Source organism: Cetorhinus maximus, chromosome 18, assembly GCF_964194155.1.
Source record: "Cetorhinus maximus chromosome 18, sCetMax3.hap1.1, whole genome shotgun sequence".
Classification (NCBI taxonomy): Eukaryota; Metazoa; Chordata; class Chondrichthyes; order Lamniformes; family Cetorhinidae; genus Cetorhinus; species Cetorhinus maximus.
In genome coordinates, this window is record NC_135896.1 from 40,504,950 (window position 1) to 40,522,840 (window position 17,891).

Consider the following 17,891-nt stretch of genomic DNA (forward strand, 5'->3'; position numbering starts at 1 on the left):
GGAAAAAGCATAAGCCTTAAAAATAAGGTAGAAAGCTTAGCACAACTGCTATGTTCCTTGTTTGTGGACTTAAAAGGATAACACTATTATCCTTTGGGGATTGGTATTCAATCTGGCCTATAGCCATATCCTGCAGTTTGACAGTTTTTTTTGGTATGAAAAAGAAAATACAAAAAAGTCAATAAAAGGCATTCAAAATCTCAGTGTGAATGAAGGTTTTGATAACTGTTTCCTTTCAAGAATAATGTTAAATAGACTATTCAAAATATAAACCATTAATTTTTTACTATTTCACATTTTCAGTGTCTTCAATACATGAAAGAATTCTGTGGAACTTGAAAAGAACAATAAAAGCTTGTGACATGTATTTTTTTGCCTTTTACAATCCTTCGAATCAAAGTTTGGATTTCATACTTCTGAATCTGTTCTCTTTTATAATATGAACTAATCAAGTAACCAGTTACAAAAAGCAAACTTCTGACAGTTGATTCAGGCTAGTGTAAAGCTCCATTGAAATAATTTTTAATTAACTGGGGAAAGTGGTCTCTATTTCTTAGATAAAATAACAGGAACTGTACTTGCAATGAAATTGTAAGAACAATTTCTTGTAACGAAGCAATTGTGATCAGCTTTAGAATAGTACAATTATCTTAATTGAAGAACTGGCCAGGGTGCTAAACACTGATATAATAGCAATTGGTCCAAGGTTATTAGTAATTGCTGGATTAAGGATGTGCTTTCCCAAACAACTAATGCCTCCAGAGGTTGTGTTATGGGTAATTCAGCAAGAGGCAAATGTCTGAACGATTGACACATTTTGAAAGCACTCAACAGTAACTGCATTTTCTAAATGATTTTGCAAATCTCTGTTAAAGGTAGCCATTTATAAAGTGATATACTTGCATAGAAATGTCTAAATCTCAGGTTTGCAGCAATTAGAGTTTAATTTGGTGGTGTAATCATTTAGTCAATTAGTGAGATTTCATTGGTAATATAGTAATCTCTTATGTCTTACTCCACTTTTGTGTTTCTAAATTATAATTGACAGCTTAATGCTGTTTTATCCTGCTTAATTTGTAAAACAATCTATATAAAAATATGAAAAGTATGTAATGATATCACACCACTGCTGTTAACAGGTTTGGAAGGGTATGACTAAATTACAAGTTTGGTTGAATTTTTCTATTAAAACAAAGTTTATGTTATAAAATAATGGAAAATATAATCAATGCAGTACTTTTGGAATTCAGAGGTATCTGTGTATCTAGAAAGTGAAAGGTATATATAGTTTACCCAAAAGATATTCTTCATGACTTGCATTGCAGATGCCCTGTGCCAAGTTTGCACAGTACCAGATGGGTCAGATAAGGAATAACATGATTACAAGCCTCTACCTTCAGGCATTGTATCCTCTGGAGGAAATGGCAGAAACAGCCAGGGTGTAGTGCCAAAGGGTCTGTGAAGCTTTAGACCTCATGTGAAATTGACTAACAGACAATGCAGAAAAATATCTAGTTCAAGTTTTCACATCAGAATTTTAGAGCTAGTAATATTATTGAAAGTTAGGTTGAGCAAATACTCATCAAATATGAACAGGCCCAACAAAACACCATTGTTGTCACTGCATAGAAAGCAAGGCTAGAGACTGGAGTTCTAAGTACTAGTATTATGCACTGGTTCACTGTGATGAATTCATCAACCTTTGCTTGTTTATGAGCTTTATCACAACAGTGTTGCCTCCTACTGGAAGTATGGGCCTTAACCTTGAAGTAGGAAATATTGTAAGGCTCGCTTCAATTACATCCCATTCTGATTCTTGTGAATCATTCTGCTATCAGGGAAATTTGGCCTTCTGGAATGCCCTAGGAGGGTCCCAAACGGAACTTCAGCATAGTCACAATCAGACCCAAATAACTGAACGTACAAGCAAAGCGCAAGAACATTTTTTTCCTCTTCCTCAAGGGTGTGATTGCAAGTTCCTGCTATAGCTTGCTATAGATAGGTGTGTAGGTCTTTGAGACTCAGGGATTAGCTCTTACTGAATGAAAGACACTGAAATCTGAGACTATATCAATGGCACCAGCATATACTGGTAGCATATGTGAATTAAGTGGAATCACAGATACATTCTGTGCCACATATTTTATATGAAGAGAATCCTACAATGTTGCAATGTAGAAATAGGCCATTCAGCCAAACATGTCTTTGGAGTTTTTCTCTACACGATGGCATCTTTTAGGGTCCAAAAAATGGAAACTGTGTTTTAGTTTCTTGGCTATTACTTCTAGCTGTGCTAGGTTTGAAAAGGTAATTGGATATATACTTAAACAGGAAAAAAGTGCAGGGCTATGGGGAAAGAACAGGAAAGTGGGTAGCTCTTTTAGAGAATCAGTACAGATGCAATGAGCTGAATGGCCTCTTTCTGTGCTGTATAGCTCTAACAGTGTGACACCCTGAGATGCAATGCACTGATGATAATGCAGTGGCATTCTGTAATACATCCTGGGTTTTTATAATTGACCATAATAACCATGGGCAAGTTTGAAAGGAGAGTGGAAATGATATTAGAATGGAAGAAGAGCTGGAACCAGAACTGGAAATAGGAGCCAGGTGAGAGAGAGCAGTTGAAACCAATGTTAAAATTGGGAGTTAAGAAAGTGAGTTGTGGTTTCTGTATGAGAGGATTTTCTGCTTAATCTGGCGGAGTCGAGCTGGCTGCTTGCATTGATGCATTGACCTAGCTGGTTTACAGAATGGGAGCAGGTGTAATTTGGTAGAATTGGAGTTTGGGGGAAGGGGAGGGGCACAGGGAGCAGGCTGGAAACTCTCCCTTGTCCATCAGCGCAACCAGGACTGGTGGTTGCTGCCAGTAATGCACCCAGGGAGAGGCCTAGAATCACTGAGGGGCCCAGGTCACATGTGATTGAGGGAAGGATGGGGTGGTGGGGAGGGGGTACAGTTCAGAAGAAAGAGCTGGGGGGTGGCTGTCAATGGGCCCCCTCCGCCTTCCCCATGCCAGGTCCCTCACACAGCCATTGAGTGCCTTTTCATTGGGGACACTTCTGGAACCCCGCAAATAAACCCGACAGGTCCCATCCACTCCTTGACCTGGATCACCACCTTGACTGAGTCTAGTGAAGTTAGCACAATCAGCATTGCTTTGGATGCAATGGTGTTGAGATTTTCATACTGCATTTATGGGGGCTTTTGAGTGTTATTGCAGCAAGAAAAACCTGGCACCTGTGTGGCATGAATGTTAATTGCCACTTATCAGTCCAAGCCTGAATGTTGTCCAGGTCTTGCTGCATGTGGACTTGGACTGCTTCACTATCTGAGGAATCGCGAATGGTGCTGAGCATTGTGCAATCCTAGCGAACATCCTCACTTCGTCCATTACTAGGTGTTGGACAGGCAGTCTGCCAGTTGGGATCAAGAGAGATAGGGGTGAGGTAGAGTATGTCATTAGAATACACGTGGAAACTGATGGTGTGTTTTCAAATGAATTTGCCGAAGGGCAGCATGTAGCTGAGAAATAGGAGGGAGCCAAGAGTAGATTCCCTGGGGACACAGGGGTATTGGTGGGGGGTGGGTGAGGGGGGTGGTGGGGATGGTGGGGGTGGAAGAGAATGAGAAGTCATTGCAGGGGACTCTTGGCTACAGCTATTATTGTTTGCACCTGTATTCACACATTTATAATTTCTGCCAAAGGTGAAATCTAACTTCTACATGACTCATGAAATTACGATACTATCATTCTTTCCACTCCCATAATTCTGAACTGGAAGTCCGATTACATCACATGGACCTGATGAGAACTTGCTATCATTATACCTACACAAAATAGTTTCAGAAAATCCACTAAGCTGTACTGTAGAGGGAAACCTACTGTTGAGAAGATGATTGTAAGTCTTACATTGCTGCTAGAAGGCAGGTGAGTATTTCGCACTGGAGGCCATTTGTACCACTTGAAGAAAATGTTATTTGGTAGCGATGTGCTAACTGCTGTCTTCAAGCCTGGTGATATATAAATAATAATTAGATATGGTTAGTGTGATTTATACCATTGTGAAAACTGCAAAATAAATTTCCAGATGGGTGTTTCCATTTTTGGTGAACCAGCAATTCCAAAGCTTTAATTTGATTAAATTTGATATGATGTCCTTATCACATGTAATTTAAGATTTCAGTGTTTAGATTGGGGATAGATAAGTGCCCTTTTCCATTTTAACTACCCCTCTGCCAGGTTTCTGCCAGGCATAAGGAGAGTTATCATCAACCCTTTATAGTCAAATAATTCATTAACAGTTGCATAATGGGTTTGAACATGAAGAATGAATGCTTTGATGAGTTATTAGAACTCTACATGAATCTGAGCCATTATCTTGAGGAGAGAAGAAAGGGAACATTATAAAGGGAAGATTAATGATTAAAGGAGATTCTAGGAACTGATTTTTCTCAATGCACTTGGCTGTGGAGGGTTTCCTGAGCTCAGTGCACCAAGAAAGTTCAGATGGGAGGGTCTTTTTTTGTCCATTAATTCAAACAGACAGGAAATCAGGCTGGCTCTGGTACACTTGTGCGATCCTCCCCACTATCAAGGGAGCACTCTCTTGACATTGGGCATAATGTGAGGACAAATCTTATTATTTAGGAAAATTATAACAACAATAATCATTATTCATGTTTATATTATTGTAATTATTTTGTAACTTAATTATAATATTTTCCTAGTTAACCCTCCCACTTACTGTGGCCAGATTTAATACATGAAAATTAGATTTTCTAATTGGCAATGTGGAAACTGGCTTATTATCATCTATGATTATATGTTTCACCCTTGTTAATCCAAATTTTAATGGAACCCATTACAGGTATTAGTAAGCAATATACAAAAATAAATTCAATTTCCGATCATTCTATCTAACTGCAGTTCTAAGCTAAAGGAAAGTGACCAAAGCTGGAATATACATTCACTGCAGGATCTTACCCCTTTAGTTACAGCACCAGGGGTTTAATTTTAAAAATAATACAAGCAAAGCCTCTGCTATCTTTCTACTTTTCTCTTGGTTCTTAAATGTTCTTCCTCTTCAGCGTCTTTTGTGGGAATCAGAAGGTTTGCAGGTATATTTAACTGTTGTTTTGGTACCTCCATTTTGTGAGTTCGAGTTTAGCCACTTATTAAGGAAACGTGAAAAATCTCTTCTCCTCGCTCTCTGAGGGAAAAAAGCAGACCCTTTAAAATATATGGATACAATACCTGGGTTATTTTTATTTTTAAAAAAAATGTTGCTGGTGAATTGGAAAGTGGGTAATTTCCATTAAAATTGCTATTAAAGTAAGAATTATTTTTAAGAGAGTACCATATAACCATCCAATTCAAATCAACTTCTATGTTTATCTAATTGGACCCAGATGGCATTGCATACAAGGGCCACAAAATTAGATTTGGTAGCACCTGTAGTTTTGGCACTATGCATGTCATTTTAGGACCAAAATGGTATCCACACTATGTGCTAAATGCCATCTTCGTAAGGGCAGAAAGTATGTTGGGAGCGTGCACAGAAGTGTGTGGTGTAGACATCGCATTATCAGTCATTGTGCAACACTGCTTTGGTGCCAGTAGTGCCTCACTTGGACCTCGCTGCTGTAGCTATCACACCCGCGGCTGAGTATGGGTTCAGCAGCAGGGAAGACCCCCATTCATAATAGTGCTATTCAAGGGATCATTAACAAGTTAAAGATTATTGCTGATTACTTTCTACTGGCTCTGTTTGAGTTTGTGGAAGGGATTACAATTGGTGAAATCTGTAGGGCATGTTGTTGCATGTGGGAAAAGCATTCCTTATAACTGCAAGGGCTCTGAGCACACCACTTATTGCCAGTCATGGGTACTATGGTTACAATTACCCTTGGGTCCAGCTTGAGAGGGAGATTGAGCAAGCTACTCACAGAGGGAGAAGGAGGACGAGGAGTGGGAGAAGGGGTCTCTACAGGAAGCCTTATCCCCCTAGTGTCTTTCTCTTGCCTCCAACTAAGCTAGAAACAGCGTGTGTGTTGTCTGTGCTTTAGGAACAAAGTGCTCACACAATTCTGCTACCTGTTGGAACCAATCACATCTGTAGCCTCAAACAGGGCAAGGATGATGCTGCTGTGGTCCTGAATTCCTTTGCATGGGATCCTTCCAGGCTGGAGAAGGTGACATATCCCTATCATCTCCCAGTTCAGGTCCATTGCTGCAGAGCGGTGACAGAGGCTCTTTATGCCAGGAGAGGCAAGACCATTGTGTTCTCTCTAACTAGAGAGAAGCAGGTGGAGTGCACATGCGGCTTTGGCAGGACAGTGGGCTTCCCATGGAGCAGGGTGCCACCAACTGCGCATCCATGGCTCTGTGCACGCTGCATCGAAATGTGAGATGTACCAAAACTGCTAAGGTTACAACTCTGTGCAGCTGCCAGTCATGTTAGTGAATGCCTGCTATCCTGGCAGCAGTCATGGTTACTCCATTCTGCATCAGTCCACTGTTCCATCAATCTTTCAAACATCACATCTAGCCAAGAGGTGTGTTTCCTGGGTGACGAGGGCTATCTGCTCTAAACATGGCTTATGACTCCACTCTGCGACAGAACCTCATGTAGCCAGCATGCATATGAAGAGAGCCATGCAGCCATGAGAAACAGCAAACAAAGCATTGGCGTGCTGAAGCAATGGTTTTGCTGCCTCATCCGCTCGGCAGGAGCCCTCCAGTACCCTCCAGAGCGAGTGTCCTGATTTATGGTGGTTTGCTGCCTCCTCGATAACCTGGCTCTCATGAGGGCACAGCCCTTCCTATGAGGGATGTGGTGAGCAGCTTTGGAGGAAGGAAGGAGATAGGCAGCAAATTAATGTTCCAGCTGGGTTGTCCCTGTGTGCATCATTCAGTTCCGGTTCCCGTGAACTAAAACCTCAAATACCCATTGTACAACAGTTACAATTACAGTGTCCTGCAGACCACAATGCTGAAATAAAATCCAAAACAAAATAACAATTCCAAACCAATTCTATCCAACAAACCATTCAATATTCCATACAAATGTCAACTAGTTACCCCTGTACATTCCCTTAGCGCCTATACTGTTGTGCCTTTGCAATGCTCCGACACAATGTTACCCCAGTGCCTGCTGAGATTTCATGATTTCAGACAGCACCGCTCAGATATTGGGTGGCTACTGCTTATCCTGTAATGGAAACTGAGACATGGGCCATCAGATGTTGCATGTCAGTAAGTGTGGGGCAAAGTGTTTGGGCGATGTGCCTGTCATGGTTGAATAGCTGCCAGTGTGTACAAGCTGGGAGTAAGGCTTACAGCAGTGCTAAGTGTGTGAGGGTGAGGTAATGCTATGAACTTGAAGTATGAGCTGCGCTTATTGAAGAATGTTAGTAGGTGAGTGATGGGGGTGTAATGCAATGAACAGAGTGTGAGACTAATGGTGCATTTGTAAGGATGTGGCATTTAGAGATGAATTCACTGACATTGACCACTTGTGTGAGGTCATTAAACTTCTTTCAGCACTGCATCCAGATCCTTGGGGTGACATTGTTCACATTGACCTCTGTTCCCATTCCCTCCTGAGCGCTTGACTGGAGGGATCCTGACCCCCTTGTGGGCAGAGGAACTCCGTATTCCTGTTCACTTCCTGCATCAGGGCCTTGAATGCTGTGTCAGAAAATCGGGGAGCCCTCTCTCTGCTACTCCTTTAGTCTTTACTCCTCTATAGGTCAGACACTTTTCTCCCTATTAAGAGGTGCAGCTTGATTTTAAGCTGTACCAGCCTCACGTGAGCTTGACCTTCTGCTAAGGCATACAGCAATCAACAATGCGCTAAGTGCTGGGCTGCGCACCACTTATCATTTTATTGAGCAGGCAGCACAAAGTTTGAAGCAAATGAAAGGAGGGAGGGTGGAAAAAAGAACAAAGGGGAGGTTTGTGACAGCATAGAAAAGAGGAGAGTTAATAAAGGAGCTGGAGGTACAAGGCCAAAGGGAATGGCAATAGGACAAGCAAAGAAACAAAAGAGGTATGAATGGCAGAATGATGAAAAGCTGCCACCTGAAAGCAAAAAACAGAGAAGAATGAAGTAAAATCAAAACCTGCAAAGAAAAAGAATACAAAATTGGGCAGAGACTGCGGCCTGAAATTGTTGAACTCAAAGTTGAGTCTGGAAGGCTGCAAAGTACTTAATTGAAAGATGAAGTGCTATTCCTCGAATTTACATTGAGCTTCACTGGAACACTGCAGAGGCCCAAGGACAGAGAGGTCAGCGTGAGAGCAAGGTGGAGAATAAAAATGAGAAACGACCAAAAGCTCAGGGTCATGTTTCCACACTCAATGGAGGTGTTCCACTAAGTGGTCAACCACTTCCCAGCGTAGAGCAGAATGCGTCATGAGCAGTGAATACAGTATGCCAAATTGTAAGTACAAATAAATCAGAGTTTATCTGGAAGGAGTGTTTGGAGCCTTGGATGGTGAGGAGAGAGCAAGTAAAAAGGCAGATGTTACAACTCCAGTGTTTGCATGGAAAGGTGGCCTGGAAAGGGAAGGGAGCATTAGGGGTGATTGAGGAGTGGACCAGAGTGTTGCAGAGGGTGTGGTCCCTTCGAAATGCTAAAAGGGGAGGGGAGGGGAAGATGTGTTTACTTGTGACATCACACTGGAGGTGTGAAATGGTGGAGGATGATCTGCTGAATACAGAGGTTGTTGGGGTGGAAGGTGAGGACAGGGGGAACCCTAACATGACTCTGGGAGTCAGGGGAAAGGATGAGATGTGCAGGAAATGGAATGGACATGGCGGAGCGTCCTGTCAATTATGGTGTGGGGAATTCTTGGTTGAAGGAAAAGGAAGATATCTCAGAAGCATTGGTATGGAAAGTTATATCATCAGAACAGATGCAACGGAGACAAAAAAACCAGGAGAATAGAATGGAGTCCTTACCGGAAGCAGGGTGTGAGGAAGTGTAGTCAGGGTAGCTGCGGGAGTCAGTGGGCTTATAGTTAATATTTGTTAGCCTATCCCCAGAAATGGAGACAGCGAATTTGAGGAAGAGAAGGGAAGAGTTGGAGATGGATGAGGTGAAAGTCAGAGAAAGGTGGAAGTTGAAGCAAAGTCAATGAAATTTTCCAGTTTGGGGTGAGAGCAAGAAGCGGCACCAGTACAGGCATCAATGGACCAGAAAAAGAAATGAGCAAAGTAACTTGAGTTGGACTAGAAAAATGAATGTTCCACATATCCCACAAAAAAGGCAGGCATTGCTAGGACCTATGCCGGTTCCCATAGCGACATCTTTACTTTGAGGAAGTGAGTGGAGTTAAAGGAGAAGTTGTCCAATGTGAAAACAAGTTCAGTCAGGCGAAGGAGGGTGCAGGTGGATAGAGACTGGTTGGTCCCACATTCAAGGAAGACATGAGGCAGAGTTTTCACCTCGGTGGGTGGGTGCGCGCCCAACCCTGCGAGCTTGAAATGATGCGCGTTGACATCGGGCGAGCGTCCTGACGTCAACACGCAGTTGCGCAATAGTTCGGTCAGCGGGCGCGTGCCCGCCTACAATTAAAAGGCCTGTTAAGGCCATTAAATTATCAATTAAGTTAAATTTTTCGCTGCCTGTCCAACCTTACGGTTGGCAGGCAGGTGAAAAGGCCAAACGGCCTTTGCATTTTTTAGGAAACCTCGTTCATGGGCGATATGAGGTTTTCTAAATAAGGTTTCCTGATAATTTGAGAATGGAATGCTGCACGTTCAGATGGAGAAAGGTTAGAGTGAGTAAGAGGAACAGAAAAATTGAGACGGCTGATGTAATGGTTGCAGACCTAGAGAAGGTATAGGACCAGACGGAGGGATCCAAGTGGAGGGAGAATACTGCAGATGATGAACGTCTGATCACATATTCGAGTCATCACTAAGACTGTCTATTTCTACATGACATTGCCAGTTTTGGACCCTGCCTTAGCTGACCAGCTGCTGAAACCCTCACCCTTTTGTTTTGAGTTGGTTTCCTCCATGTACCTCTCAACTTGATTATTCCTACACATTCCTGGCAGATTTCCACATCCTACCCTCTGTACATTTAAGGTCGTGCAAAACTCTGCTGATTGTGTCCTTACTTACGTTAGGACCTGTTCATCATAACCTCTGTGCTCACAGGTCCACATTGGCTCCTGGTTAAGCAATGCCTCCATTTTAAAATTCTCATCCTTCTTTTCAAATCTCTCCATAACTTCACCTCTTCCTATTTCGCCTGCAGCCCCACAGCCCTGTAAGATATCTGTGTTCATCCACATATGGCCTCTTGAACATCTCTGGTTTTAATCACTCCCCCACTGAAGGCTGTGCCTTCAGCTGTCTAGGCTCTAAGCTTTGGAATTCTCTTTCTAAATCTCTCCGCCTCTGTCGCTCTCTTCCTTTAAGGCACTGCTTGAAGTCAACTCTTTGACCAAGCTTTTGGTCATCTGCCCTAATATCTCATGTGACTTAGTGTCACATTTTGCTTTATAATGTTGATGTGAAGTGCCTTTGGGATGTTTTATTACGTTGAAGGTGGTATATAAGTATGAGTTGTTGCTGAAAAGTGCCAGTCTCATCTATTATACAATAACCATTTTCTCTCAGCACATGTTGCTAAGTGACAATTGTGTTTAGCTGATCACACATATCCTTTGAAATTTTCACAACGGCCCATCTTACTTGAAAATAAATTTGACCTTTACAACTAGAAATGTGTGTATACTTTCAGTAATGCAACTTTTCTTTATTGAAACAAAGGCTCGTTATTCAGATCATTTTCTACTTTGTACAGAAATGTTGAATAGCTTTGTGGGAGAGTATTTAATAATGTTTATTTAAGGCCATACATAAATAATGAATGCTGTTAGAATGGTTGATTAACCATCTCAAATGATTTGCATAAAACAGTACCAAAGAGGCAGAACCATGTTCCAACACAGTTTGAGGGCAGAAGGAACAAGAATTTTCTTTTCTGGCTAATGAAGAATTCATGATAATCTTTGTGACGCGAATGGAGGGTGGAAGGAATCAGAGGAGTGGCGATCACATAGTGCGAATGTATTGATACCTCAGCTGGTACTGGAGAATGGGAGGGAGTCGGAAAAATCAAGGACAGCTGCCAGTTTGCTGTCAAAGCAATGGAGAAATTTTAATTTGCATCATGATTAACTGAAAGCTGCTCATTGCTCATTGAAGATATTGACAAGGAGGAGCCTTGGACAAGAGAGGCATGGGACAAATCACATCTGAGCTTCTGTTTCTTGAGTAAGCAGAGATTAAGTTGGATTAGTATTTAGCTCTCCAGTGAGCATTTACAAAGATGCTGGAGAGACTCTGATTGTTCATCCTTTAAGAGTTAATACAACTTTTGGATACATGGGGATCAGGCAGAGAGGGAGATTTGAAACCATTTCAGAGATCAACAGCTAAAGATAAAGTTAAGGAGGAAGAGAAACTGACAACGTTAAAGAAAATCTCACAAGAGAGAGGGAACGTACAATATGATATTCAAGCTTCTCCTGATGAGCTATTTATGTATCTTGATGACTTCTGCTCGACACCACTGCAGTGTCTTTGTTGAGCTCAGCGGTTTATCAGAAGTCACCGTGTAATCATGTGGAAACCTCAATGATTGCTGCTGGACCAGACTGTCCCTACACATCCTGGATAATGGAGTGTCAAAGGAAAATGGATGGGAAAGTTGTGGTTTATTGGCTTCATGTGCTGGTTATAAACCCTAACTAGATGATGGATTGGAGGGAACTGTAAGTAAATTCAAGCATCTTTTCCTATATTGATTTACAACAGTTGACTCCAGCCGCCTTTATTATATTGGTTATCAATCATATTTAGTAGATGATTCTTTCAGGTGTTTTGGAGGAATAAAAGAATTTGAGGATTACTTGAGTTTGCATAAAATATAACCTTTACTACCCTCTTAATGAACCCAAAGAACATTCAATTTTTTAAAAATGTTGTTTAAACTCTTTCACTTATTTGCAACTGTAACTTTGGTCTTTACTGTAATGTTGTAATTTAAAATTGTTGTTGCCTTCTGATGTCAGAGGTGGAACTTGTTCAAATGCAATCATACTGACTAAATGTTAGCTCAGAAAGCCCAGTGTGTGCATGTAGCCAATGTTTTAATATTCAAGCATTACTTTTAAGCATCCAATTGACGTTGTGGAATCTTTTACCTTGAGAAAGGTAGTTTAATATTTTAAAATATTGTTTCCGTACCAAAAATAATGACAGTCGTTCAAAAAATTCTTTAAGAAGGGAAAGGAAGAATCAGTACCTTTTTATATCAGAATCCCCTATGTTTGACTGCTACTTGTAATCATACCAAAAAATCTGTTAGTTTTTTCTACAATATGTAAGAGATTGCTTCATCGAAACTTGCAGTAAGCAGCAGGTTGAAGCTTTGTCTGCCTGAATGAACAGTAGATGTGCAAATGCAGCCTTTAGGTCCTGCTTCTTTTCACAGCCTTTCCCTAGGGAAATCCTACACTAGACTTTATTGAAGTAATAATTATTTCATCAGGTCTTGTGTATTTCTTGCCTGTATTTGGACTGGAACCTCTAGAGGCTACAGTTGTCATTTTTACCCAGGACTGACCGCTTGCATGCTGATGAACCGCTTGCAAAACATATTTGCACAATTCAAGGCGGAATGCTAGTGACTTGTATACTGTAGTTCTTTTTGAAAGTTAAAAGTAATTGTAGTCATAATATATTATTCAAATAAGTGTCCTGTAAGAAAGGGGAACTTTTAAATCCACTTTACTGTACTGTAAAGCTTGAATGTGTGATTAGTGGTGAATTGACAAAATTAATTTTTCATCCAAGATCTGAAAATGCATTAGTGCTTTCATGTTTTGTTTCATTGAGCTACGCTGCTTTAACGAGCCACTATGGTGCCGAATTATTTATGAGCTGTTGTGTTTGCCTGCTGTTTGCACCTCTTGAGTAAACCAGAAACACGGCTGATATAGTAATTAATGGGAAGCTACAAAAGTGACCATTACTATATATTTTGCCAGGTACCATAGGAATGCGAATGCTCTGAAATGTTAATAACTTGTTAGATTACAATGTATTGTATGCTCCCGAGTAGCCCATCTGGCCTTATAGTGACAGGAGGCTGATTTCAGCTTTTATGGTGTCGCTGAGATTTCTGCAGCCTTGGACTCAGCTGCTGAAGCTGTTCAGCAAGTTATAGTCTAATTGAAACTCTGCTAGGGAGAAATTAAGTGAATATTGTCTTGGCTATATTTCTGCCTGAATCTGCCTATATTAGTCTCCTGACAGAACAGTCCTATGGAATTTGATTAGAATCAAGTGAGTTGATTTGTTAAACAGGGAATGATGACATTGAACATCTGTTTTGCTGGGCCAAATTACATTTGGCTCTTAGTAACACTGCTGTTTTTTCCCCTCCTTCCATTCTACAGAGCAGCGCAGAAGCTGAATCTCTCCTCGAAGCAAAAGAAAAACCACCCACTTCTCCAGCATTCGCACGAGCTCTCAAATAGCAGAACAAATTTCAGTGGTATTTTGCAAGTGTCCCCTCCCCCAGCGCCACCATGCCTTTTGAGGGCTGTGTGTAAAGTCAAGGACAACCCAGGCATTGGAAAGGTATGCGATAAGTGTGCTGTCAGTTGTCTTTGATATGTATCACGCTGAAATCTGTGTAAATATAGAGACATCCAATAATATGAACCTTAAGAATCCTGTATTTTTGCTACATATAATTTTTGAGACACATCTCTTGATGAAGTTTTATTATTTACAGATCATTTGATGCTGTTTTCTGAATGTACAAATTAATTTGCATAAGCTTCCGGAGTGTTCCTTGCCCCAAGCTGAAATCTGCAGCAGATATATCCCTTTTCTAGTGTATTTATAGGGCTGGTGGAGTCCCTCACTTTCCTTCACACTAGGTCCAGAAGATAATATAACACTCCAACTGAACGCTACAACTGATGATGTTGCCCCAACTTTAGCAGTATTATAATGTTGCACAATGTCAGATCTCAGAACACAGTGCAGACCCTCATAGTCAATTTGCACACTGTTCCATCATGACACCCAACCTCTTCTGTTATTTGGTATTAGGTGGTGTAGGTTACGGGTGTTCTCTGCAGTGAAGCTAAGTGTGAAGTTTTACCTTATTCCAACAGAGGGCGGAATCTTGTGCCCTCCCCCGTGGTGAGTTTGGTGGCAGGGGGAGCATGGCGAGTGCAGACTCTACCACCTTCCTGCCTCAACCCTGAATACACCATGGCAGGAAGGCCTGTGGACAGCGTACCATGCAGGGAGCACGACAAGCAAACCCTGTTGGGGTTGCTTGTGGGCTTCCGCTGGAGGGCAGTTTCCCTCAAATGAAGGCACTCTGTGCCTGATCGAGGGACCTGGCATCGGGAAGGGTGGTGTGGGATGCGCTGAGAATCACACCATGCCCTTGCTTCTGACACCTTTCCTACAATCACTCACCTCTGGATTGGGATCCAGCAATGATACTATGCTTTGGGTGGGTGTGGTACAGGCAGCAGCCACTGCCTCCCTAGCGGCAATGCCATTCAATAGAGCTGCCAGCCTCTAATTGGCCAGCAGCTCTCGGCAGGCAGGACTTCTGCCCCCCCCAGGGTCCTTGAATTCCAGATAGGTCCGCTGCTGGCCTGTCAAGTGCTTAAGTAGAACAAGATGCAGTGGGCCTTCCTGGATAGAGGCGGGACCCCCGCCAGCTCTCTAGCCAGTGGCCAAGGCCTCTGTCACCTCCACAGGACTCTACCCAGTGTCATCATTATGAAATACATGGCGGGAAAGCGAGGTTTTGTACGAGAAGTTTATTCTATAAACTTTATTCTAAAATTGCATTTGTAAACAGTTCTGGAACTAAGCTTTCAGTACAAAAAGAGATATCCATTTGTAGATAATATAATTCATATGACCCTTAGGATTTTTGAGGAACAACTTTCTTAAGCATGCGGTATCTATCTGCAGTATTGCTGAGTTCCAATTTATATGGAAAAATAATTAGGATAGACCCTCGGTTACAGACCCTCTCAATATCTGAAGTCTCATTTGTCAGTACAATTCTTTGCAGCTGATAGGAGATGAGCCCCTTCTAATCTGCTCTTAACTGCAAAAATAGCTGATGCAGGATAGTTGATCTATCAGTCGATCTAATGGCTCATGCTGTCCACATAGTGACCCAACTGTCAGACCCATCAGAGATGTGAGCGAGCTGCCTAACAGGGCACCCTCCTGTTGACCTCCAGCTGCAGAGATGAGTGCTTAAGGCTGCATGCTCATTTGTTAGCTCTCTTGCCTATGAGTCAGAAAATTGTCAGCTCAAACCCCATTCCAGGATGTGAGCACATAATTTCTGCTGATCCTTCAAGTGTCTAGAGGAGTGCTGTGTTGTTGGATGTCTCAGCATTTGACAAGATGTTAAAATAAGGCTATATATAACTCTTCTAGTGGTCGGAGTGAATTGCTGTTGTATTATTTGAAGGTGAGAAGGAAGTTTACTGGATGCCCTGGGTCACGATTCCCCCCCACCCCGTATCATTTAAAAAAACTTTAATCTCGTTGCTTCTGAGATTTTACTGTTCACAGCATACTTTGAGATGTGATGTGGTGCTATAAAATGCAAATCTTTTTCCCCCAGCAAAGCTGTTAGCAGCTTTTATTGAGGTGATTTTAGTAAAAGTTAACAGCTGGTTTAGAAACACCCCATATGCAATGCCAGCATAATATTGTGTTTTAAACAGACAATATGTTGATTGTTTTATAGTCAGAAGCTCTATAATACTGATCTAAGTGGAGGCTGATGGCGTTGCTAGAGGTGAGTGCATGATGCTGCCTTTGGTGTTCACCTTTGCAGCTGTGGAGGCCTTTTGGTTGATGTTAGGAGCTGGGACCTTTTGACTGACTATCTGGAACCTGCAGTCATGAGTACAATTGATAGGATGCTTTGAACCGGTAAAACAACCGGTGGAGTAGGTGTTGCATTATTAGCTAACCTCGGCTGAATCAGAAGACCAGAGTGCTGCTGGAGATGACTGAGGCAGGTGATTGGGGAAGGGCGGCAACTTCAAAAAATAACAATCTGCCATCTAATTTAGGATTCTCTCAATTATCAGGCAATTCCCAATGTTCAACAGGGGAATTTGTCAGGTAACGGCAGGGGGTTTCTGGCCTCGCACTGCTGCTGGGATCTTCCAGTCCTGCCGAAAGCCAATGACCTTTTGGCTGGCCTGCCACATCCCCTGTGGCGGGCCCCACCACAACGAGGCTGGAATGTATTTATATAAAATACATAAAACTGTAACATTTTATGCTTTTTATGATACATTTATCATTATACATCTGCTCAGAAGTGACATATTGCGCGAATAATTAGATTTTAACAGAGCCATCACTTTATTCATCGTAGATACAGTTTATACAAATAATTTGTATAATTCATTCTTAAAACACAACTTAAGTTCATTGTTTAGAGCCCTGTATTGTTTAGAATCCATCCCATTCAGTTGATTTCAGTTTATGGAAGCTTACTAAAAAGAACAAAGTCCATTAATTCAAATTTGAAACAATTTTACTCTTTTTTTTCTTACATAAATAAGCCATTCATGAAGAAGGCAATTTTCCTACCCACAGTCACCGGCACTTGACATTTGCTACATTTTTGTTCATACCAGAACATGTCTAAATATAATGCAGGATCTAAGTGTTTTGTTCACTGTGAATATATTGGCGTTAAATCAAAATCAACTTTTAAAGTCAAATGGAAATGCAGATAACATGAATGTTGGCAAAAAATAACTTTAATTCAGATCATGGCAAATTAAAATCCAACTGAATTTTCCAAGTTTAAGGTGAATTCTGATGAAAACGATGGAAATGTTGTATTTACATACTGAATACAATCCATAGCTCCCAATATTATATTGGAAAATAAAACACAAAATAGGAATCAAAAATGACTGTCATGCTGATCAAACTGTTGTATCATCAGCTCCATGATCAGGATCTTTCATATGTCCTATTTGGCAGCTTGTCCATAGGGTAACTGGCACCTTGGGCGGGAGTTCAAAACTGGTCGGCAGCCCGTTCTACATCCTACCCAATCTTTCTATCCAAAGGAAAATGAAAATTGGGTGAGGTGTTTAGCAAGAATCTAATTGGCTACTGCTCACCTTCAGCCCCTGGCAAAATAGAAAATGACCCATGTTTGCCTATGTTTGATTTCTGTAGAAATCTGTCAATTCCTTTTTGAATGACTTAAATGAGCTCATCTTGACCGCACTAATGGTTTCTCTTTTTATATACAGTAGATTTGTCAGATTCGAAAGGGTACATCTCAACCATCAGACTTCATGTAACAGCACTGCAACTATGCATTACTGACTATTTAAAGAAAATATCTGATGGTCAAACCAATTTTCGAGATGAGTTTTGGCCATTTTGATTTGGGACTTCTGATCATGAGGAGGAACTAATTGTCTCTGTCCCTCCTATGAAATGATGGCCAGTAGCTTTCCCTGATTAATTTCACATTTATTGCACTTGATCCTGATTCCTCTTAAGTTGTCTACCTGTTGCCTGATACAAAGTGTGGCCCTGGCTCTAGACAGGAACAGGACATGTCCAAGATAGGAAGTGGATGTGGATGGTAATATTTAGAAAGAAGCAATTGAAAAAGCCATTTTTGCTGGCTGCTTTTCCACGATCGATATTACTTGGAGGATGCCATAGAAATTCTAAGGCCTGTTTCAAAACTGCTGGTTATCCTTCTCCTCCTTGTGAATAATGCTGCTCCAGAGGATAGATGAGAATGATGTGGGT

At 41.5% G+C, this 17,891-nt stretch overlaps 1 protein-coding gene across 6 annotated transcripts in view; it reads left to right on the forward strand.

Moving 5' to 3' along the window:
- Positions 1 to 17,891, forward strand: part of LOC144693097 (kinesin-like protein KIF26A) — a 280,736-nt gene that overhangs the window by 188,081 nt on the left and 74,764 nt on the right. For all 6 annotated transcript variants that reach the window (XM_078562489.1, XM_078562492.1, XM_078562490.1 and 3 more), the window contains one exon: positions 13,490 to 13,673. In XM_078562489.1, the coding sequence (XP_078418615.1) occupies positions 13,490 to 13,673 (184 nt within the window). The remainder of the gene's footprint in view (positions 1 to 13,489; positions 13,674 to 17,891) is intronic.